This window comes from Triturus cristatus, chromosome 1_1 (genome assembly GCF_964204655.1).
Source record: "Triturus cristatus chromosome 1_1, aTriCri1.1, whole genome shotgun sequence".
Lineage (NCBI taxonomy): Eukaryota > Metazoa > Chordata > Amphibia > Caudata > Salamandridae > Triturus > Triturus cristatus.
The window spans coordinates 1064142998-1064162581 of NC_140579.1; the positions used below are offsets into that span (position 1 = coordinate 1064142998).

Genomic DNA, 19584 nt, shown 5'->3' on the forward strand with positions numbered 1-19584 from the left:
TTTGAAAACCCTGATGCTAAATGTCTCGGAGCAGCGCATGCGATGGCTCAGCGAGACCTAAAAAGCAGGTGCTGAGACGGGTCTCTATCGGGCTCTCCATTTTTGCCCTCACCTTCAGGGTGAAAAAATACATCTTTCCTCTGCAGCAGTGCCATCCTTCACTGCCTTAGATGTTATTTCAAAGAGACTCTGTATATTTATTTTACAGTCTCATCATTTCAAAACTGAAGCATTGTTAATATTATCTACTACGAAGCCATATTTGTTGCTTATTTATCTAACAGCCACTGGTAAAGCCAATTGCTCTGACTTGTTGGATGTGTTTTGTTACTGGTTGTATTATATATCTGGATGCAATGACAGAAGCAGCAAAATACCAGTCGGTGGGACAACACTATGCTAAGCACATAATTAATTTTTTACCTTGCCCATTTTTAAGCCGTTCCCTTAATTATATCGGACGTGCCCCTTTGTGAGACCCCCTAGTTTTTTCATTCCACTTAAAGCCCTCGCCGCAACTACTGTGCTGAAATTTTTCACGCCTACAATTTTCCTCAAACAAGCTACGGTACTCAGATCTCGAAGGTGACTTCATTTCTGGATGTAGATAGTTCTTTTTTGTTTTATACTCCTGAGGAAAGCGCTCCCAGATCCGTGATAGCACCACGCTTAGTCAGACAATTATGCTTGTCCTTTCTCTTTGTCTCATTTACGGTCCTCGCTAGAACGAGCTTTCATACGTCATAGTGTACCGTTTCCTAGCAACCACCCGCGGGCTCCGAGTCGCCTCCGAGTGCAAGAGAGACTGGTCTGAGCACTGGTCACCCGGAATAGGGACTGGGAGTAGTGTTTGGATCCAGCTATGCCGACCATCCGAGAACCCCTCCCGTACCCCAAGTACGAGAACGACGGCACTTACTGCAGCTTTGGCCCAGTAGAACAGGTATTGTGCATTAAAAGCCTCCTTGGCGCAGTGCCACCCCCCTCTCATCCCACCTTGACCTTGTGCAATGCTATTCCTCTATAAAAATAAGTTTCTGATCTATCCGTCATCTTTGCTTTTCTGTGCGAACTCTCTCTGCATTGTTTTACTCACTTCAGTCATCACCCAAAGTGCCGTCTTTTAATGTGGATCCTTACTGAGTGTTGTCTGTACCCCTTTAGAATTCCGCCTACCCTAAACTCAACCCACTTCGCTGCTGCCTCTCTGTAATCTCCTCCTACGCTCCCTAGAATCGCATTCACCGTGTGCAGAAGTATATAACTGTATGGCAACGAACAGCTCCACAAAGAAACACAAGTAAAATCGTTAATCTTAAATCATAGAATATCACCTCTGCCTTTACCACCCCTTGTAAGACTCGGTCTTCCCTCGAAATCCTCTATTTAGCTGTAAGATTACATTGTAATGCCCCATCGTCAACTTGCCGCCCCCTTTTTAGGTCTCGCCTGACCCAGCGCATGCGCTGGTCTGGCGAGACTTTTTGAGAGGGCTCCAAAAAGTGCTACCAGGCAGGCCTAGACCTACAGTGCATGTGCGCGGGCGCGGCCGCTTTGATGTATGATCGCGATCACTTTCGCGGCCGCTTTGCATAGCCAATAGGTCTCGCTTTGGGGACCTTATAAGTATTTAGCTATGCAACTGTTGCATGGCTAAACACTTATAAGGTCCCAAAGGCGAGACCTATTGGCTATGCCAATGCTTGTTCAGCCTGCTTCCGCTGCAGCCCACCTTTATTCTCTGCCTGCCCACTGTTTTTTTACTGCCGCTCCATGGAGTGCACTTTGCAATTGTCGTCTTACTCTTCCAGTCGCGTACTGCTGTATTTTGGAGTTACACTGGTGCTAATGAGTTGAAACCTTTGCCCAGACAGCGTTAAGCGTAAAAACGCCAAAATAATTGAATAACAGTATCACAGAACCTGCCTGATCGGACCGCATAATTAGCTTTTTCTTGCTGCATAATTTAGTTAATTCTACCGCATAATTCAAGTGGCCTTGCCCATAGTCTACATTTCTTGCCTGTCCCCTTTCTCCCACTGCCGCTTCACCAGCTGCTACTAAGTTTACATTGAGAGTTTTGCAGAAGATGTTTCTATTCAGAAGGTAAAACTTTTTTTATTTTTATATAAACCCATGCACATGATAATTTTGTACATTTTGTAGAGGTCTTATTCCAAACCAACACACCTAGCTCAGAATGAGGATCACTGGATCCGGCTCAACGCCACCGCCACACTCTCCAGTGCAAGAAAAGATGTTTGTTATTTCGACCCCAAGGTAAGTTGTCTGATACATTTGTTATTTATTTATAACATGCAAATAAATATTTTCTTATTATTCCCTTTTCAATCTGCAACTCTTTTACATGCTACCTGCAGCTGACCCCACCTGAAAGGTATGTCTAATGATCTCGAGAGTCTTACAGTGTAATATAAGAGCTTAATAAAGTAAGGATTACGTTGTAGGATGCATGCAACCTGTGCTTCATGGGGTCACCTGCACTGCTGGGTGCCCAAAAGCCCTAATCTTCTGCCAACATATATTCTAGCAGATAATTACCAGTGGCAGCTCTTGGTGGGCAAGGTCTTTTCTCTCTTCTTTGATCAGATATGCTATTCAAACGCTATGCATTTTGCTCTGTGACTCTTCTAAAGCTGGTCCAAGTTTATTCCTTGATTCTTTACATTGCTTTATCTATCTCCTATTCGCGTAATGATCTTAGTTAGCCTTGCTTGCTTAATGCCTCAACAGTTACATCCCCTGCACAGCCTTCATGTCCCTGGAAATGGCTAATCAAAGTATTTCGAAAACTCAATAGAGGGCAAGGAAGCCTATCTTACCACAATTTGTTAATACTACTTGTAGGAATGACATGGTGGGTGTACATCTCACACCACCACGAGCTTGCTACAAAACCATATTTCCTGGGCTAAAGTACATGGTGACTTTGGTGACTTGCAGTTGTGGCAGAAGAGCATTCTAAGCAAAATACATTTTGTACCAGCGACAAACTACTCTGCATGCTCAAAGGTTGGTTTTCTGGACCAGTCCAACCCAAATCTGCGCCCATTTATAGAACAAAGATTTCTTAAATATTGGGCTCTTGCTAGCACGATCATAATATTGACTAGACTGACAGACTGTATGTTCCGCACATTATCTTAACATTTACATTCTATGACCATCATGACTAGGATGTCCTTAGATGTGGTAACAATTTGCCAGCTGTTTCAGAATGAGACATACCAGAAATGTGGTTCACTTTTTATAGAATCCTCAAGGGTGTGTCCCATTTAAGTAGTACTGAATGGTAAATTAGCTCCGTCCAAATTCTTGGTACATTTCCAGTCATCTTGATCCAAACATTTATTTATTCATGGTTGCTTATATACACTACCTCGACTTTAGGGAGGGAGTTGGAGGATATGTGTGCTTTACAGAGAAACATTTAACTAGCAAGAAAAATGTCTAAGAAATACAATTAAGCAAAAGAGCAACTCTAGAAGAAGAATACTCAGTGGTATGGCGAGAAAGTATAGGACAGACAGTACTAGGTTACAGGAAATGCATTTTCTTCCGGTTTTGAAACATGAGTGCATCTCAGTGAGCTATTGAGGCTCAGCTGTTCCTTTGAATGTGGCGGCTTTCACATGGCGGGACATGACTTCCTTCTGTAGATGTAAACTCACCAAACTGCTGTGGATAGCCAGTGAGATCCTGCACTCTTTGACCATGGACAATATTGAAGGGTTGGCCTCCTGTCCCACCTTGAGCCCCTCAGCAGACTCCTACATGCTGCTGAGGGGATCTGTGATTGCTAAGGAGTGGATTAGCGATTGCTGAGGAGTGGAAAGGACATAAAGTAAACATAGTTCTTACAGCATTGTACCCCGGCACTGCCTGGAGACCAGGTCCTGCCAAGAGCTGTCTTCCAACATTTCAGAACAGAATGAGATGGATCCGTCTGTATCTGAATGTGGCAAATTCAGAAGTGAGTACTTGGCCCTTATTTCCAGTGTGTCTTCATGTCACATACAACATGCAAGAACCCCAAATCCTCTGTTAAAGGTGAGATAGCTGAAGAGTCAACACGACTCACCACTGGCTGTTGAGCTTGAACATTTCAATAACGCCGCCAGCCTGTTCAGCTTCTGGCAGTTCTTATGCCGTTGAGTCTTCAAGAAGAATGACCCTATTAATCGCAAACGTTAATGACTAGTTTGGTTACCAGTGGCCCATAGAACTGACCATCGGACCTTGAATAGGTTGAATAATGATACTTTTCACACATACATGCTGTCCCACTCCCTTTACAAATGACCAGCTCATTTGTGCTCCGAGTAGATAGGATGTGTTATTTAACTCACCTTAAAACAAGTACAACATGAGGCAAAGGAGTGTTCTTGAGCTTGTTGACCTAAAGAGTATTGCAACTAGTGGAAATATCTATGAATTCACAACACTTAATTAAAAGAAGCATCATGTAAAGTCGAAGAGAGGACAGAGTGTAGAGTAGTTCCTATATCCATGATAGGCTCTGCGCATTGGAATAATATACACTATAGTTTTGACATAGGACTGAGGTCAGTATGTCTCTATCGAGTACATTAAACTTAATTACTTGTGTGTGCCAGTTAACTCAGAGGTCACTAGAAAACTTCTCGAAAAAACAAGAAAGGATTAGTTTCTGACAACCGCATAAACATGACAACTTTGTTTTCCTTAGAATCGGAACAATCTCAGAATCGTGTAAACAATAGATAACAGTTTCACTCAGTCAATCGTGCATGCTTCATTTCTACAGAGTTGCACAGAAATAGAGAGACGGGCGTTTCAATAAAAAGGGTTTATTGAACAGTCTTATTTCTCGTGCAAGAGATATGAACAGCTACAATCATAAGACAGAATGCGAAGTATAATATGTACAGCGTTAGCAGTAAGATAAAATAATACTTCAATAGCATGGTTTGTAGCTATGACAGATATTCATAAAGATACATACATACATAACACAGGCTAAAATGTTAATACTCATCTGATGCTTCTAGCTAGTTCTACCCCAGCGTACCTAACCTAAGTGTAGTACGAGGTAAAAAGTAGGTGCTGTTTGTCTGTAGTCTAGTTTAGCTATCGTTGCCAAGATTTGCCAAAAGTCCCTCTAGGTTCTAGTCCGCTCCATACCTTAGAATGAGTGAGGTTGGAATCTCTTTCCGAGGAGTCTCGATCTCTAATACCCCGCAAGGGGAGTCAGAAACACTGGAGCTGTATTCTCTGCGAGGAGGATGACAGTGTCTGGTCAGTGCTTCAGGCGGGGACTTGACTTCCTTCGGAACTTGCCATGGCGAGCCGCGTCGTGCAAGTAGGCAGCCGAACCGTGGTTTGCCATGGTAAATGAAGGTATATTTATACCTTGAAGGTGTTTAGGAATGCCAGTATTGACGTAAAAGTCGGGCAGAAGAACGTCATGAATGAACCCCTAAGGAATAGATGTTCATGCATAATAAATGAGTTCTTGGAGAAATCAATATCCAAGCAAGGGGAAGTCCTAAAGGCTTTAGAGTCTGGTTTTCCAATAACTCATTGTGACATAGATGAACGGATGTAGGTGGCCATGCCTGTATTTGGTTAGCATGGATAATGCCTAAATAAGGGTAGGATTTCTATGCCTAAATATGGGCAAGGCGAATTATGCCTATATAACGACATAAATCAGGAAACCTATATACGGTATCTAAATCGACACACAAGAAGAGATTGCGAAATGAAAATTGCCTACCATGAGCTGTATTCCCAGTTGTTGCAGAAACACCTGTTTGGCAGCACTGCACACAGAAATCCCCCAAACACACCTCACGTCTTGCCAGCAACAAGAGCACGTGGCCTGTGTCTTTCTGAAACCAGAATTGCATGAGCAGGTAATTAATAATAATAATGTTGTTTACAGCCTCTTTTTCTTACTTTCTTCTATAATAGGCACCACATGACAGCTTGGATCTCAATTTAAAGTCAATGTAATATCACCAGATTGATTTGCTTCTTCCCAAGAATGAGACTGTCTTCCAAAGAGAGACCTTCACAGAGGATCACGGGTGAGACATGCTGCTGCGCTATCCTCTCTTTAGACTCAAAGCTCTGCCACTGCACCTCTACCAGGCTCCGCAGCATGCTTTGCTGATGCAAAAGGTCCACAAGCGGTCTTTAATGTTTTACATTGTGACTTGAGTAAATGTTCATCTTTCTCTGCCAAAGCAGAGCCCTGCTGGAAAGAAACACCTCTTGTGTTTTTAGTACAGGATGTCTACTTCCATACCACCACCATGATTACACCTATGTCAGTTCATTATAGTTTCGATGTACGGTGCCCTCCGGATACTCCACCTGTTGCACACAGTTTTGTATGTTTACTAGGCCTGGGCGAAAATTTCGTTCCGTTCGCGGAAATTGCGATAATTTGACATTTTCGCGTTCCGCGGAGAGCGCGAAAATGTCAAAAATTCCGGTTTCCGCAGCTTGGCGATAATTTGTTTCTTGCTCGCGCTGTAAAATAATACATTCTCCCGCGCGCGCGATCGCCTTACCTGAATCCCTGCGTTCGCCGACAAGTTTTCTTGATCCGGTCGCGTTCTCCATGAGATGTTGTATTGTTTTTAGCCATTTGCGCTGTCTCGCGACAGTTCGCGCCCGCAGTGACGTCATGCGTCGCGCGATCACGTCTTTCTTCTCGCGATCATGCACCGCGAGAACAACTCAAAACAAGATGGCCGCGCCCGCAAGCAACCACATGGGTAAGTTGGCGACCCGCAACCATGCAGAAAATCTCGCGAACATGCCGGAAAAAAACTTCCGCATCTTCGCGATATTTCTGCTTGTTTGCGATAATTTTAAACATTTTCGCGATAATTTGCGAAGGTTAATTCCGCAAATTCCGCCCACCCCTAATGTTTACCTCAATCTAGCATGGTACAGCTCATTGGTATTCTAGTGCCCTGGCACCTTTTCTAGCCCGGCACCTTGTCTAGTGCACCCACTCATCTCTGTTCCATGTTACCTCTATGTGCCAGAGTATTAAAGCCCTCACATACAGCAGCTATCCTCTTCCTGTATTGAGACTTGTCTTTCAGTCATACTCTTGGCCTGTAGCTACCTGTGGCATCTCCTGCCATTCTGGCATCGACTTCAACATGGCCAGGCTAGCAAAGTTGATTCCTGACCTTCATCGCGCCTTTAACTTCAGCGATGGGGTCCACATGCTTGGCGTTTGCCCAAACACCTCAGCGAAGCTGCAGCACTCTCACTCTATAGCATTTGACAATTAGAACCCAGCCCTCTTCTAGCATAACTCTGCCCATACTGTTTCTTTTTGATACTTAACATTTTTTTTATTGAGATTTTGAATATATTCAAGTATAGTTAGAGCCAGCAATGTGAGCTCTGCAGTTCCAACAATAATTATAAAATAAAACAACATAACAAAGCATCGTCACTAATCTATCAGTGTCATTACACGCTCAATTTCAAGGCGTTCTGTACCTCTATCTTTATGTCCTCATTCATGAATGTGTCCCTTTGTTTGTACCATCTGATGACTGTGCTGTTCGTGTATCACTGTCTCGAAAGACCATGTAACACTAATTTGTGGAGTTCTTAGCGAGCATGTATTATGTCCTGTCAGTTTTTTTCGATTCCAGGCCCCTCGAAACAGCTAATTTGCCTATGTGATTTATTACGTGCCTCCTTTCCAATCTTATTCAAGGTGTTAGTGTTGATGTTGGCCCCTATGATGCGGTGACCTACTCTTGGTGTTGTGTACTAGGGTATTGGGAACCTGAATCAATCCCTTGTCTACAAAATTGCGCTTATTTGTTCAAGGCCAGAGCGCTGGCTGTATTTTTTTGGTGTTCATCCTTTCCCTTGCTGTGATACTAATTTACTGATAGATTTTGTATCAATCCGCACTGACCCTTCAGATTCGCAACTATCGTTGACGTAGTAGTCTAAGTAAGTCATGATGTGGCACAGGGCACCTCGACGTAATCTATGGGGTTGAACATGAATCCAGCCAGCTTCTATCAAATTTTTCCATTTGGTCACTTATATGGTAGATGACCAGTTCGTATGCAGCCGTTTTAAAAATATTTTTTGTAGTCACATCTGTAGGTCGGCGCTATGTGGGTTTTTCCATTGTCTGAGTATACAGAGTTTGGCGATTGCTAGGACCATTGAAACCACCTAGTCGTCTGGCATGTGATTGTGGAGTAGTCTGTGCTGTCATGCAAAAGAGAATCCTGGTAGGTTAATGGACCTATGTGTCCCAAGATGTTTGTCAAATAGTTCGCATACATCTTTCCAGTATTGGTCGAGGGTCGGGCACTCCCAAAGGATATGTGCAGTATCACTAGGGAGTTTGCAACTCCAACGGGCTGCTCCTGGTAATACCCCAGTATCATATAGTCTTTTTGGAGACCAGTGCCGGCAGTGAATTATCTTGAAGTAGCTGAATTTTAAACGGGCTTCTCTCAGAGCGTTATCATGCTCTGCTAATAGCACCGTCCAGTCATTATCTGTGTAGTCTAGTTGTAGCTGATTTGCCACCAGGCCTTCAAGTTTCTTGATGTAGCGCAAGAGAACATACTATCTGTAATAATTGTATATAAGCCTGACACCACTCCTTTGAGCATTCTCCATTTACAAAGGTACGTAAGTAATAAGGAGAGTGTGTGGTTTGCCATGTAGGGTGTAGTCTTTGAAAGTCCCAGGATAAGCTTCTTGGTATCTTAAACTCCGCTTGGACCTCAGCAAAAGGTTTTAGTCTACCATCTTTAAGAAGGTGGTCAATTGTTTTGAAACCTCTGTATATGAAGTGCTTCCATGTTGGTTCATCCACTCCCATGCATATTTTCCAGTAGCCCCATAGAGATGCCCCTGTATGGAGGGCATTATCTTCCCCTAGTGTCTCGTAGCCACGCCACCATACACAGATTGTCACTTGTAGGATCAGGTTAAATGTCAGTGAAGGTAGTTTGTTTCCGGTGTAAAATAGATAAAGACTACCAAATTCTTCCTTGATTGACCTTTCTGTGAGAACCCATTGAGTTTATCAAGGCTTGTGTGTAACACGTATCGTATAGATGCTAGCTGAAAAGCAAGCCAGTAATGATCAGCAAGCGGTAGTCATAGCCTGCCGCACTATGTTGCTGCATGCAGTTTACCTATTTTTAGCCGTGATCTTCTCCCTGCCCAGATGAATGCCTTCAGTAACTTGGTGAGCTCACAGATCATGCGTGCAGGTATACGTAGTGGGAGCATTGGAATATGTAGTTAATGCGGGCCATCATGTTAGTTTCATACACTTGTATCCTGCTCTGCATAGAACTGTTAAGTGAGGACCATCTTTGTAAATCTAACTTTACTTTTGTGATTAGTAGATCTAGATTATTTTAAACTATCTGAATTAATTTTGTGTTTCAATGATCCCTAAATATTCCAGATTGTTCCGTTTGCACATGATTTGATGCTCTGTTGTCACAGTTACTGTTGTGTATTGTGTTAAAGATAAGTCTTGCATTTTCCCCAGCTTATTTTGTACCCGGAGAATAAAGATAATCTAAAGATTTTGTGTAAGAGGTATGCCATGGAGAGTTGGAGGTTGGAAAGTGTGACTGGTATGTCGTCTGCGAACAGAAGTACCTTGTGTTCCCCAACTTTACCCTGATGCCTTCAATGTCTTTATTTTTCCTTATGGCCACTGCTAAAGGTTCTAATGCTAAGACAAATAGCAGTGGAGAAAGAAGGCATCCTTGTCTTGTTCCTTTTTGTATCTTAAGGTCCATTGATACGTGTCTGTTTCAGCCAACCACTGCCAATGTATTAGTGAACAGCTATTTGACATTTTCAGGAATTGTTCCCCTAGGTTAAAGCATTCCAGCATGTGTAACAGGTAAGGCCACTCTACCCTATTAAACGCTTTCTCAGCGTCCCTTGAGAGCACCACCTTTTAATCTGTGTTAGCTTTCACAAGCTAAAGTAACTGGAAGAGCAATTTCAAATTGGACGCGGAGGAGATATGTGGAAAAAGTCCATCTGACCCTGGTGTATTGGCATGGGTATGACTTGTTTAAGGTGATTGGCCAGTACTTTTGCAAAAACGTTCATGATCACATTTATGAGGCTGATCTGCATATTAATGGTGCAGGCTAGCATACATTTCCCAGGTTTCAGTAATTATGTAATTTTAGGTCAAATCATTTCCCTTAAAGGGGATTTATCATCTTTTATTTCTTGAAACAATATGCATAGTATTTGTGCCAGGGCATGTTTATTGAGTCGATAATATTCTGCCAGAACACACAGTCCAGACACCTTGTAATATGGGAGTTCATTGATGACTTGTGCTATCCCTTCTTCAGTAACGTCTTGGTTTAGCATGCCTGTTTGGTCCATGCCGTCGTGGTAGGTGAAATGCGGATGTCCCCTGATGGTTTAGATTGGGAGCATTCTGCCGTATAGAATGTGTTATAGTACTTTTAAAATGTGTTGAGGCTATCTAGCGGGTGAGTTACTATGGTGCCCTATTTGTCTCTTAGTGTGGGTGTGGCAAGTTGGGTTTCTATTGTCTAACCAGCATGGCGAGGAGTCTCCCTGCCTTTTCTCCTCTCGTAGTGGTGTTGTCTTAGCTTAAACTGACCTTTTGCAGCCTTGGATGTAAACAGCGGATTTAGTGCATGTTTTTGAAGACATGTGATTGTAAGCGGAGTGTGTTTTTCTGGGCCTCCCTCTTGTGGCGGTCTAAGTCTCATTATTTCCCCTCTCACACATGCCTTTTCTGCTGCTAAATTGCCTGAGAGGACATTACTGTATGCTTTTTTTCCTCTAGGTGTAGACGCAGCAATAATGTGTATCACCTCCGAGTCAGACCTCCCCATCACAGTCATTAACGCATGAGCAATAGCTGCTCCCACAGAACTTGCAAGCAAAAACTCCCTTAGCCCCATCCCTACCCCCCAGGCCACTCCCACATCCTGTGGCTCACAACTCCTGACCCACTGCAGCACATCCTTTTGTGTTTTTTCTGCAGACATGATCGAGCGAGGCTCTCTACTGGAGGTGACTGCTGCCTTCAGTTCTTGTTCAGGTGAGTGTGCGGCGGTATGCTGTAGCGACCGTTGTGTAGGGTTATGCCTCAAGTCCCTGCTGTACCGGGACTATGCTTTCAATGTCGTGCTGCATGTTCACCCACAATATTTGCCTACCTGTGCTTTTTGGGGTTTCCCCTTCCAGGTACAGTTCTGCTTCAGCTGGACCACCTTGGGGTTTGTTTGTTGGTCTGTGGCTGCGCTTTACCGGCACGCCTGGCAAGGGGGGGCATTGGCATTCTTGCCGTTGGGGGCGCGTGTCCGTTCAGAGTGGGATCGTGTTACCTCATTTGGGGGCATGTATGCCTGGCCTCTGATAAACGCGTCCGGTCTCTCAGGGCCGGTCTGCTGGGGCTCACACGGGCTTGCGGGAGGGCTGCAGACTGCGTTTTCTGCTACGCCTGGTTGATAGATTCCACAGGGCCGGGTTTTTTAACAGAGTCTCTTATCTAGGGCATTTTTATTTACATATGGCTCCCGGTGTTGGTGGTTGGCCAGCATGAGTGGTTCGTCTGGTGCTCTGTCTCGGGCGCATAGGGCCGGGTTCTGTCGTTGGTTTTTAGTTTGGGTCTCTCTGATTAGCTGCCTTTGGGGTTGGACTCCTGTCCTGTTGGGATTGGCTGGTTTATCTATGGGTGTTCTCTGATTGGACACTGTGGGGTCTGATGTTGATTGGTTGGCCTATATGGGTTGTGAGTGTTCCTCGGACCGTAGCTCGTCATGGATGACAAACAGTCAGAGAAAAGTAAGGAGGAGGAGGTGCTGGTTGCTGGGCCCCCCTCTGCTCCTTCCTTATCGGAGGTGCAGAAGATAATTGAAGCCGCAGTGGCTGCAGCATTTCTGACTAGGAAGTTCAAGGGGCCTAAAAGGCAGAAGTTGGATGCCCCGGCTGTCCCTTATCCTGATGAAGAGTCGGATGAGGAGGTAAAGGGTTGATTTGTCCAAGGGTTTTACCTTCACAGTATCCTGCAACATGTGCGGGACAGTTTGGGGTTCCCTGATCCCTCGGAGGGTGATGAGTCGGAGGACTATTTACCCAGTTATCAAAGGAGGGAGCCTGAGTGCCTTCCTGTTCATAAGTCGGTACAGAATGTGCTGGAAGGGGAATGGAAGGATATTGACAAACATACCTTCTCCCGGTTTCTGGCCAAGAGATATCCATTACAGGTGTTCTCAGAGGAATTTCCTTCTGTGGTGAAGGTGGATTCACTGCTGGCGGTACTGGCGTCTTAGAGCCTGGTGGTTTCCAAGGATGCGGTTCTTTCTGATCCTGGGGACAAGCGAGTTGAAGGGGCTTTGAAAAGGTCCTTTGCAGCTTCCAACCTTGCAGTTTGTTCTGCAGCTTACACTAGCTATCTGGTGCAGTCTTTTCTAAAGGACTGTCAGGGTATTTTGGAGCAGCTGTTACAGAAGGAGGATCCCTCTGAGTCTTTGACAATGTTGGAGCAGCAGTTGTGTTTCCTGGCTGACTTGTCCTTTGATTCCCTTACTGTTGCGGTGGCGGCAGCTGGTGCCTCGGTGGCAGCTAGGAGACATTTGTGACTTAAGACTTGGAAAGCAGAGGCAGCATAGAAGGCTGCACTCATGAAGATTCCTTTCACGGGCTCCAAACTATTTGGGGAACTGTTGGAGGCTTTGATAAAAAATACAGAGGAGGACAAAAAGTTGCTCTGGTCCGCTCGTCGCAGAAGGGGAGGTTTGCTGGTTATAAATGGGCTTTTGGGCAAGCTTTTCAATCGAAGGTGGCCGCCCAGCCCTTTCGTGGTAGGGGACGTGGCCGTGGTGTTCCTTCCTTCCACAAGTCCAGGGGTCAGCAGGGTGCCTCCGGTGCTGCATGTCCTTCCAAATCATGACCATGGGAAGGGTTCAGAGGGGGCTCCAGTTGGGGGTCGCCTCAGGTCTTTTTTTCCAGTATGGGAGGAGTTCATCATCGATCAATGGGTCCTATGGATTGTCAGACTGGGCTATCAGATCGAATTTGGGGAGCCGCCGGGGGACGTGTTCCGGGCTACTTCTGTTCCCAGATCTCCAGTCAAGTGTCGGGCTCTTTTGGAGGGGGTTCAGGACCTGGTTTCCAAAGGGGCTGTGGTGAGGGTGCCTCTGAGTCGGCAGGATAGGGTGGTTTACTCGAAATCCTGTTTCTGATCCAAAAACCCAATGGGGACTTCCGTCCTGTGCTGAATCTGAAGGCTGTGAATCTGTGTAACCCTCATTGGTCTTTCAAAATGGTGTCTCTACAGATGATTCTGCCCTTCCTGTCCGTGGGGGATTACCTGGCTTCTCTGAACGACTATTTTCATGTGCCGGTGCACGTGGCATCCAAGGGGTATTGCCCTTTGTCACTCTGCCTCTCCTAGGGTGTTTACAAGGGTGTTAGCGCCCTTGCTTGGGTTATTGCATGCTTTGGGGTTCCAGGTGTTTCCTTACGTGGATGACTGGTTGATCTCTTCTTTCCTTAAGGCTCAATCACATACCCAGGATGTCTGACGACTCCTGCAGAAGTTTGAGTGGGATTCTGAACTTGGAGAAGACCCATCTGTGCCCCACTCGGGAACTGCTGTTCATTGGGTGGAGGGTCTTCAACACAAGGCTGGGAAAGGTTTTCCTGTTGGAGCCTCGCAGACTGACCATGGTACGAGAGCTGAGGAAGGTGTTGCTCTCCCCTTCTTCCATGACTCGGCAGTGGTTAAGGGTTTAGGTGTTGATGTCTGCTACAGTGGTGATTGTTCCTTGGGCCTGGTTGCACTTGTCCCTGTGGTAAATCATGTTCTGGGGCATTGGAATTCGGTGTCTCAGGATTACGAACAGTTAATTCCAGGAGGTGTGGAAATTTCCCAGGAATTGTCCTGGTGGCTGGAGGATCAAAACCTCTCACAGGGCTCTCCCTTTGTGTCCCAGGAGCAGTTGGTGTGGACTACGGATGCCAGCTTGCTGGGTTGGGGGCTGTGTTGGCCCAGGAGTCTGTTCAAGGAATTTGGTTGGTCAATGAAGCTGGGATGTCTTCAAATCAGAGGGAATTCTGTTGTCCTTGGCCCATTTTCTTCCTTAGGTCCTACAACGAGATGTGCTGGTGAGGACGAACAACACGGTGGTAGGATGTTATGTCAACCACCAGGGGAGTGCGAAGGTGGCTTCCCTCAACTTGTTAGCACAGCAGATTTGCCTGTGGGCAGAGTTGAACTTGTCGTCTCTGAGGGCGTTGCATCCGCCGGGGGTTTTGAACTCCGAGGCGGATCGATAGAGCAGTTTGTTTCCCTCCCTGTTGGACATGTGCTCGACGCCGGAGGTGTTTGGGGGGCTGATGGCGAAGTTCGGTGTCCCATTGGTGGACCTGTTTGATGCCCCGGGAAACATCTTGAGAGGGAGGTTTTGCTCTCTGGATCAGTCGGACTCGGTTTGAAGGGTGGATGCGCTGTCCTTTCGGTGGGAGGAGGGCTTGATGTATGCCTTTTTTCCGATTGCCTTGATTCCGAGGGTCTTGCTGAAGGTAAAATTGGACAGGGCTTCTGTAATCCTGGTGGCACCTGCCTGGAGCCGGAGACCTTGGTTCCCTCTGTTACTGAGGTTGGCGGTGGGCCCTTGCTGGCAGTTGCCAGTGGTTCCTTGTCCCCTGTTGTTTCTTCCTCTGTCCCAGGATTGTCTCATCCGCTTGCATCTGGCGGGCTGGCTGTTGAGAGGATGACCCTAGTGGCTATGGGGTGGTCTCCTGAGGTGGCTCCGTTTATCGTGCTGTCCCGGCGCCCTTCGACTCTTAAGTCCTATGCTCAGCACTGGGTTTCTTTTCAGGGTTGGAGTACGGATCGGGGCTGGTCTGCTATGGAGGTGGATCCTGTGCATGCCTTGGATTTCCTGAAGGATAGCTTCGACTTGGGTCTGGCTGTATCCTCCTTGTGGGCTCTGTGGATGGCGGTGCAGGCCTTTCGAGGTCCGGCATGTGAGCCTGTTGTACCTTTGGTGTCCCGGTTGTTGAGGAGCTGTTTCCTCAAAAAGCCAGTGGTTAAGTTCTTTACGCCAGGTTGGAATATTCTGTTGGTGCTGAGGGCTTTACAGTCTGCTCCCTTTGAGCTTCTGGGGGAGGTGTCTCTGCGTTTTCTGACGATCAAGGTGGTTTTCCTTGTCGCTATTACCTCGGTCCGGAAGGTTGGGGAGTTGGGTTCCTTGCTTTGTTCTGAGCCCTTTTTGAGTTTTTTTCCTGATCTTTCCTTTATTCCCAAGATCCCTTCCTCATTTCACTGCTCGGAGGATCTGGTTCTGCCCGTGTTCTGTCCTGATCCTCGTTTGGAGGATGAGGTGCGGCTGCGATTGAGGCAAAAGCCAGCCACAAGAGGGCGCCAGTGGCAGAAGGGGCTCTTGGGGTGTACTTGGTTTGTACTAAACCTTTTCGTAAGGTGTATTCTCTTTTTTGACCTTTGGCCTGGCGGGCCAGGGTCTGAAGCCTTCTGGTGCGACTCTCGGTCAGTGGCTGTGGTGGGCTGTGGGGGCGGCGTATGAGGCTAGTGGGGTGCTGGTGCCTGGGTCGGTGCAAGGAAGATCGACTTGGGGTGTGGCTGTTTCCTGAGCTTGTTTTCAGGGGGCGTCTATGGCTGGGATCTGCAAAGCCGCTACTTGGAGTACCCTGCACACCTTTATGTCCCATTATCATTTGGTGGTGGGTGGGACAGGGTCTGGTGGTTTTGGGGATGCTGTGTTGCGTTCTAGCCAGGTGATGTGACTTTCTGCATGTGCTAATAAAGTCTGTTTACTGCTCTATGGTGAAGCCAATTCTTGCTTTGGTATCTGCTCATGCGGTAATGACTGTGACGGGGAGGTCTGACGAGGATGTAGTGACCGGTTCCTCATCGGTAATATTCATTATTCCGAGTCGTAGACCTCGCCGTCACAGTCCTGGTTCCCATCCCTCCCTCCCTGTTTGGCTTCTTGTGCTTGGTGGTACAGGATGTGCTGCAGTGGGTCAGGGGTTATGAGCCACAGGATGTGGGAGTGGCCTGGAGGGTAGAGATGGGGCAAAGGTAGTTTTTGCCTGGAAGTTCTGTGGGAGGAGCTATTGCTCATGCATTAATGACTGTGACAGGGAGGTCTACGACTCGGGAGTAATGAATATTACCGGTAAGTAACCAGTCATTCCTGTTCTGTGGGGTGCCACTGCCTCCAAGAGTCAATCTGGATTTGTCCCTCTTGAGTTGTTGTTTCGTCGCTTGTTTGTGTTTCAGACCCATTGCTGGCTGCGGAGTTCTTCCTCCAATCTGCTTCTTTCAGTCGCCTGTGCGAACTCTCATTCATCTTCTGGCTGGGTCTTTAGTGGTCCATCCAGTCCATCCAGTCTCTAATTTGACTTATGTCCATGTTCTTTTCATCAATAGCGTCTAGTAGACCTTCCAATTGACCCGGGTTGTCAAAGTCCAATGTTTTGTTATCTTATGTGATCAGGATAGTAGTTGGATCCAAAAGGCTATATCTGATACCCAACTTTTAAAGTCTCGGCCTGAGTGGCAGGAATCTATTCCTGTGTTGGATGGCATCCTGGGAAAAATCTTGCATGACTGTGACCTGTATATTCCTGTGTTTATTTGCTACATGAATGATTTGTCAGACTTGGTGATGAAACATGAAGCAGGCAATGATCTGGTATGGGCCTCCTTTGACTATTTGCTTTCTTGTTTGCTTACTGTTTGCTCTTAGTATTTCTTGGGGAGGTGTAATTGTGAGCTTGGTGAGTTATGGAATGATTCTATTAGAAAAGCAGATACATCCATGCCTTCCATTTTTTTTTTCCTGGTATTTCAGAAAAATTGAGGTTATCTCTGCAGCTTCTGTCCTCTAATTCAGTGGCTTTCATTTACAAGAACCAGCGGTCTGGTTACCAATCACTTTAAGGCCTCTATTTTCTGTTCCACTTGCTGAAGTCTGTCCTCTGTTTGCTGCATACATGCCTTGAAAGAGGCAATGTTGGAGCAGTTGGAAAGGATATCTGCTGAAAAATTTGTTCTGGTGTCTTAGAACAAAGCCATGGAAAGTCTTAAAGTGGTAAGTTCTTTAAGGGTGGCTTCCGCTGATGCTGTGGTTTGTTTAGACGTCATCATGGGTGGTTTCCCTGTTTGAATATAGTGATGTGCGGTGTTCGCTGTTGTAACTGGAGGTAGATGTCCCTTTCTGAGCATTAGGTCTTTTGGTGTGCCATGGCAACATAGGGCTGAAACACCTTTGTGGGGGGCCAAGGTGTGGCAGGTGCCCTTTCTTCATATTATCAGAGATCAGAAAGTCAGCTATTGGTACTCATGAATAGTTCTTATATCTGTGTATGCCACACTGTTATAGGTCATGCATTAGTTTAAAGCAGTCATAAATGTTATGCCTGTATATGGGACGAATATAGTCCTGGTGCTTATCCCAGTTCGCCTGCTCTGTCCTGTGAAAATATCAGAGGGCTATTGTTTGCTAACGAACCTCTTGAGTTTCTTCACAGCAGCCCCTATTGAAGGCTGATTTTATGGCATGGCACGGAGGCCAATATTATGCATACTTCTTTTATTTGCCACTCACAGCAGCAACAGCAAACAATGTAAAAGAACTTAGAACATAACATTCCGATGTCTATATAATCCAGTGAGTGGCAGCCATCTTCCTTCTTTGTTGCTGCTCACAACTGAGATAATTTTGCCCTTTTTTGCGCTTACTTTATATTTCTATTGATGATTGGAATATCTTGTGAATGTGATAGGATTCTCTTTTTTAATGTGTTTGAGAGTGAAAAGGTTGAAAATAAAATGAAATGTATTTGTGATTAAATCTTTTAGGATATTTTAAGAAATTATACCATATTTAGACATCACGTGTATCTGATTTACTTTATTGAGTCTGTAATGTTCCTTTTAACCTGCTTTATTAAACCGGTTTTATGTGTCTGAATCTTGAAATTTGGGCAGTCTAATGCCTCGGGTCCCGAGCGTGACCGTTGCTCTGCACTCGTGCCTCCTCTAGATGATTAGTAGGTTTCGAGCGGATAAAGTTTCTAGAAGATTAGGATATCACTGCCTCAGAGATTTTTTAAATAAGATATTAGGGATCTGAAACCCTTCAGACGGTATTTAATTGGGCTGATTTATGCCTCGGGACGGGTGCGCGACCGTTGTTCTGCGCTCACGCTCCCTCGGCGATATTAGCTGTGTCTCGAGCGCTCTGCATGTTGAGCACAAAACTTAATTAGATTAACTAATTTTAAGAGGTGAAGTGCGTGCACGCGAGGGAAATAAACTCTTTCCTTCGCATCGCACAAGTATTTTTTATTCATTATTTTATGTTGATTCGGAACGTGAATTTTTCAACTTACACGAAAACAAATATTAAACAGGCGATTCTAATTATTTTAATCGCGCACTGTTTAACATGAAGATAAAGCAATTAATTACTTGTGATTCACTGCCTTTAAAGAAGATTTCAGATTACTTAATTCACAGTCCTGGTTTAATGAGGCAACAAAGTTGGAACAATGAGGCCACCGTATTTGCATCACGTGATGCGGCGGGCATTTTGATTTGGGAATAAAGGCATTTCTGACATTGGGATTAAGGCAGCCATCTTTTGGACAAACAAAAGAGGCAGAGTCCGTTTTTTCTAGTCAGTCTGAGCTAAGCAGGGCAACTGTCATCTGGATTTCAGTGGCTACTTGAGATAGGTGATTTTTATTGTGGTGGTGTTTTACTTCACTTTTAAAGTTTTTGAGAGTTTGATTTTGAGAGTGTATTAGTGATGGAGAATTCATGTGGAAATGGTGACGCTCTTGATCTTAAAGTTAAGGAGTGTGTTGATAAGGCGGTTTCTGAATTGGCATCTCAACTTGGAAAAAAGTTAGATGACTGTATTGACAAATTAGAAGTAAGATTTAATAGAAATAAGAATAGTGACAAACAGTTTTGGTCTGTAGAAGAGGAGGTTATGGATGGTGCCAGTGGAAGTGGTTTCAAGGCAACCCAGAAGAGAAAGCTTTTGGCAAAAGAAAAGGATAGAAATGAAAAAGGGGCCTTTATGATGAAAGGCAAAGGAAATGAGACTCGTAAAGAGTTAAAGGAACAGGCTATAAAGGCCAAGAAAAGGGATCGCAGGGCCATTGTCTGCGATGAGTCCTCAAGCAGCGGGGACATTATAATTTCATGTTCCTCTGATTTTGAATCCTCTGATGAAGAGGAAAGTAAGAGAAAGAAAATTAAAAAGAAGAAGGATGATGGTTTATTGGTTCCGGTTTTGGATCCTTTAGGGGAGGTCATGTTCGACCCTAATACAATTCAGCATCCGCTTTCTCCACAATGGTTGCCGGCAAAACATGTTGCTCAATATGTTGAATACTGGATCAGGAAAGAGATGCCAAAAGAGGTTAGGACAAGGCTGAGGTCAGAGTGCCCTAGACCGTCATTGTCTAATAAACTGGCTTTTATCCCTGAAGTGGACACTAAGA

At 45.3% G+C, this 19584-nt stretch overlaps 1 protein-coding gene across 1 annotated transcript in view; it reads left to right on the forward strand.

Moving 5' to 3' along the window:
- The first annotated feature begins 780 nt into the window (after window positions 1-780).
- Window positions 781-19584, forward strand: part of CFAP276 (cilia and flagella associated protein 276) — a 57922-nt gene continuing 39118 nt past the window's right edge. The window contains 3 exon segments of the mRNA XM_085651139.1: window positions 781-943; window positions 2167-2280; window positions 5977-6092. Of these exon segments, the coding sequence (XP_085507265.1) occupies window positions 863-943; window positions 2167-2280; window positions 5977-6092 (311 nt within the window). The 5' untranslated portion in view covers window positions 781-862.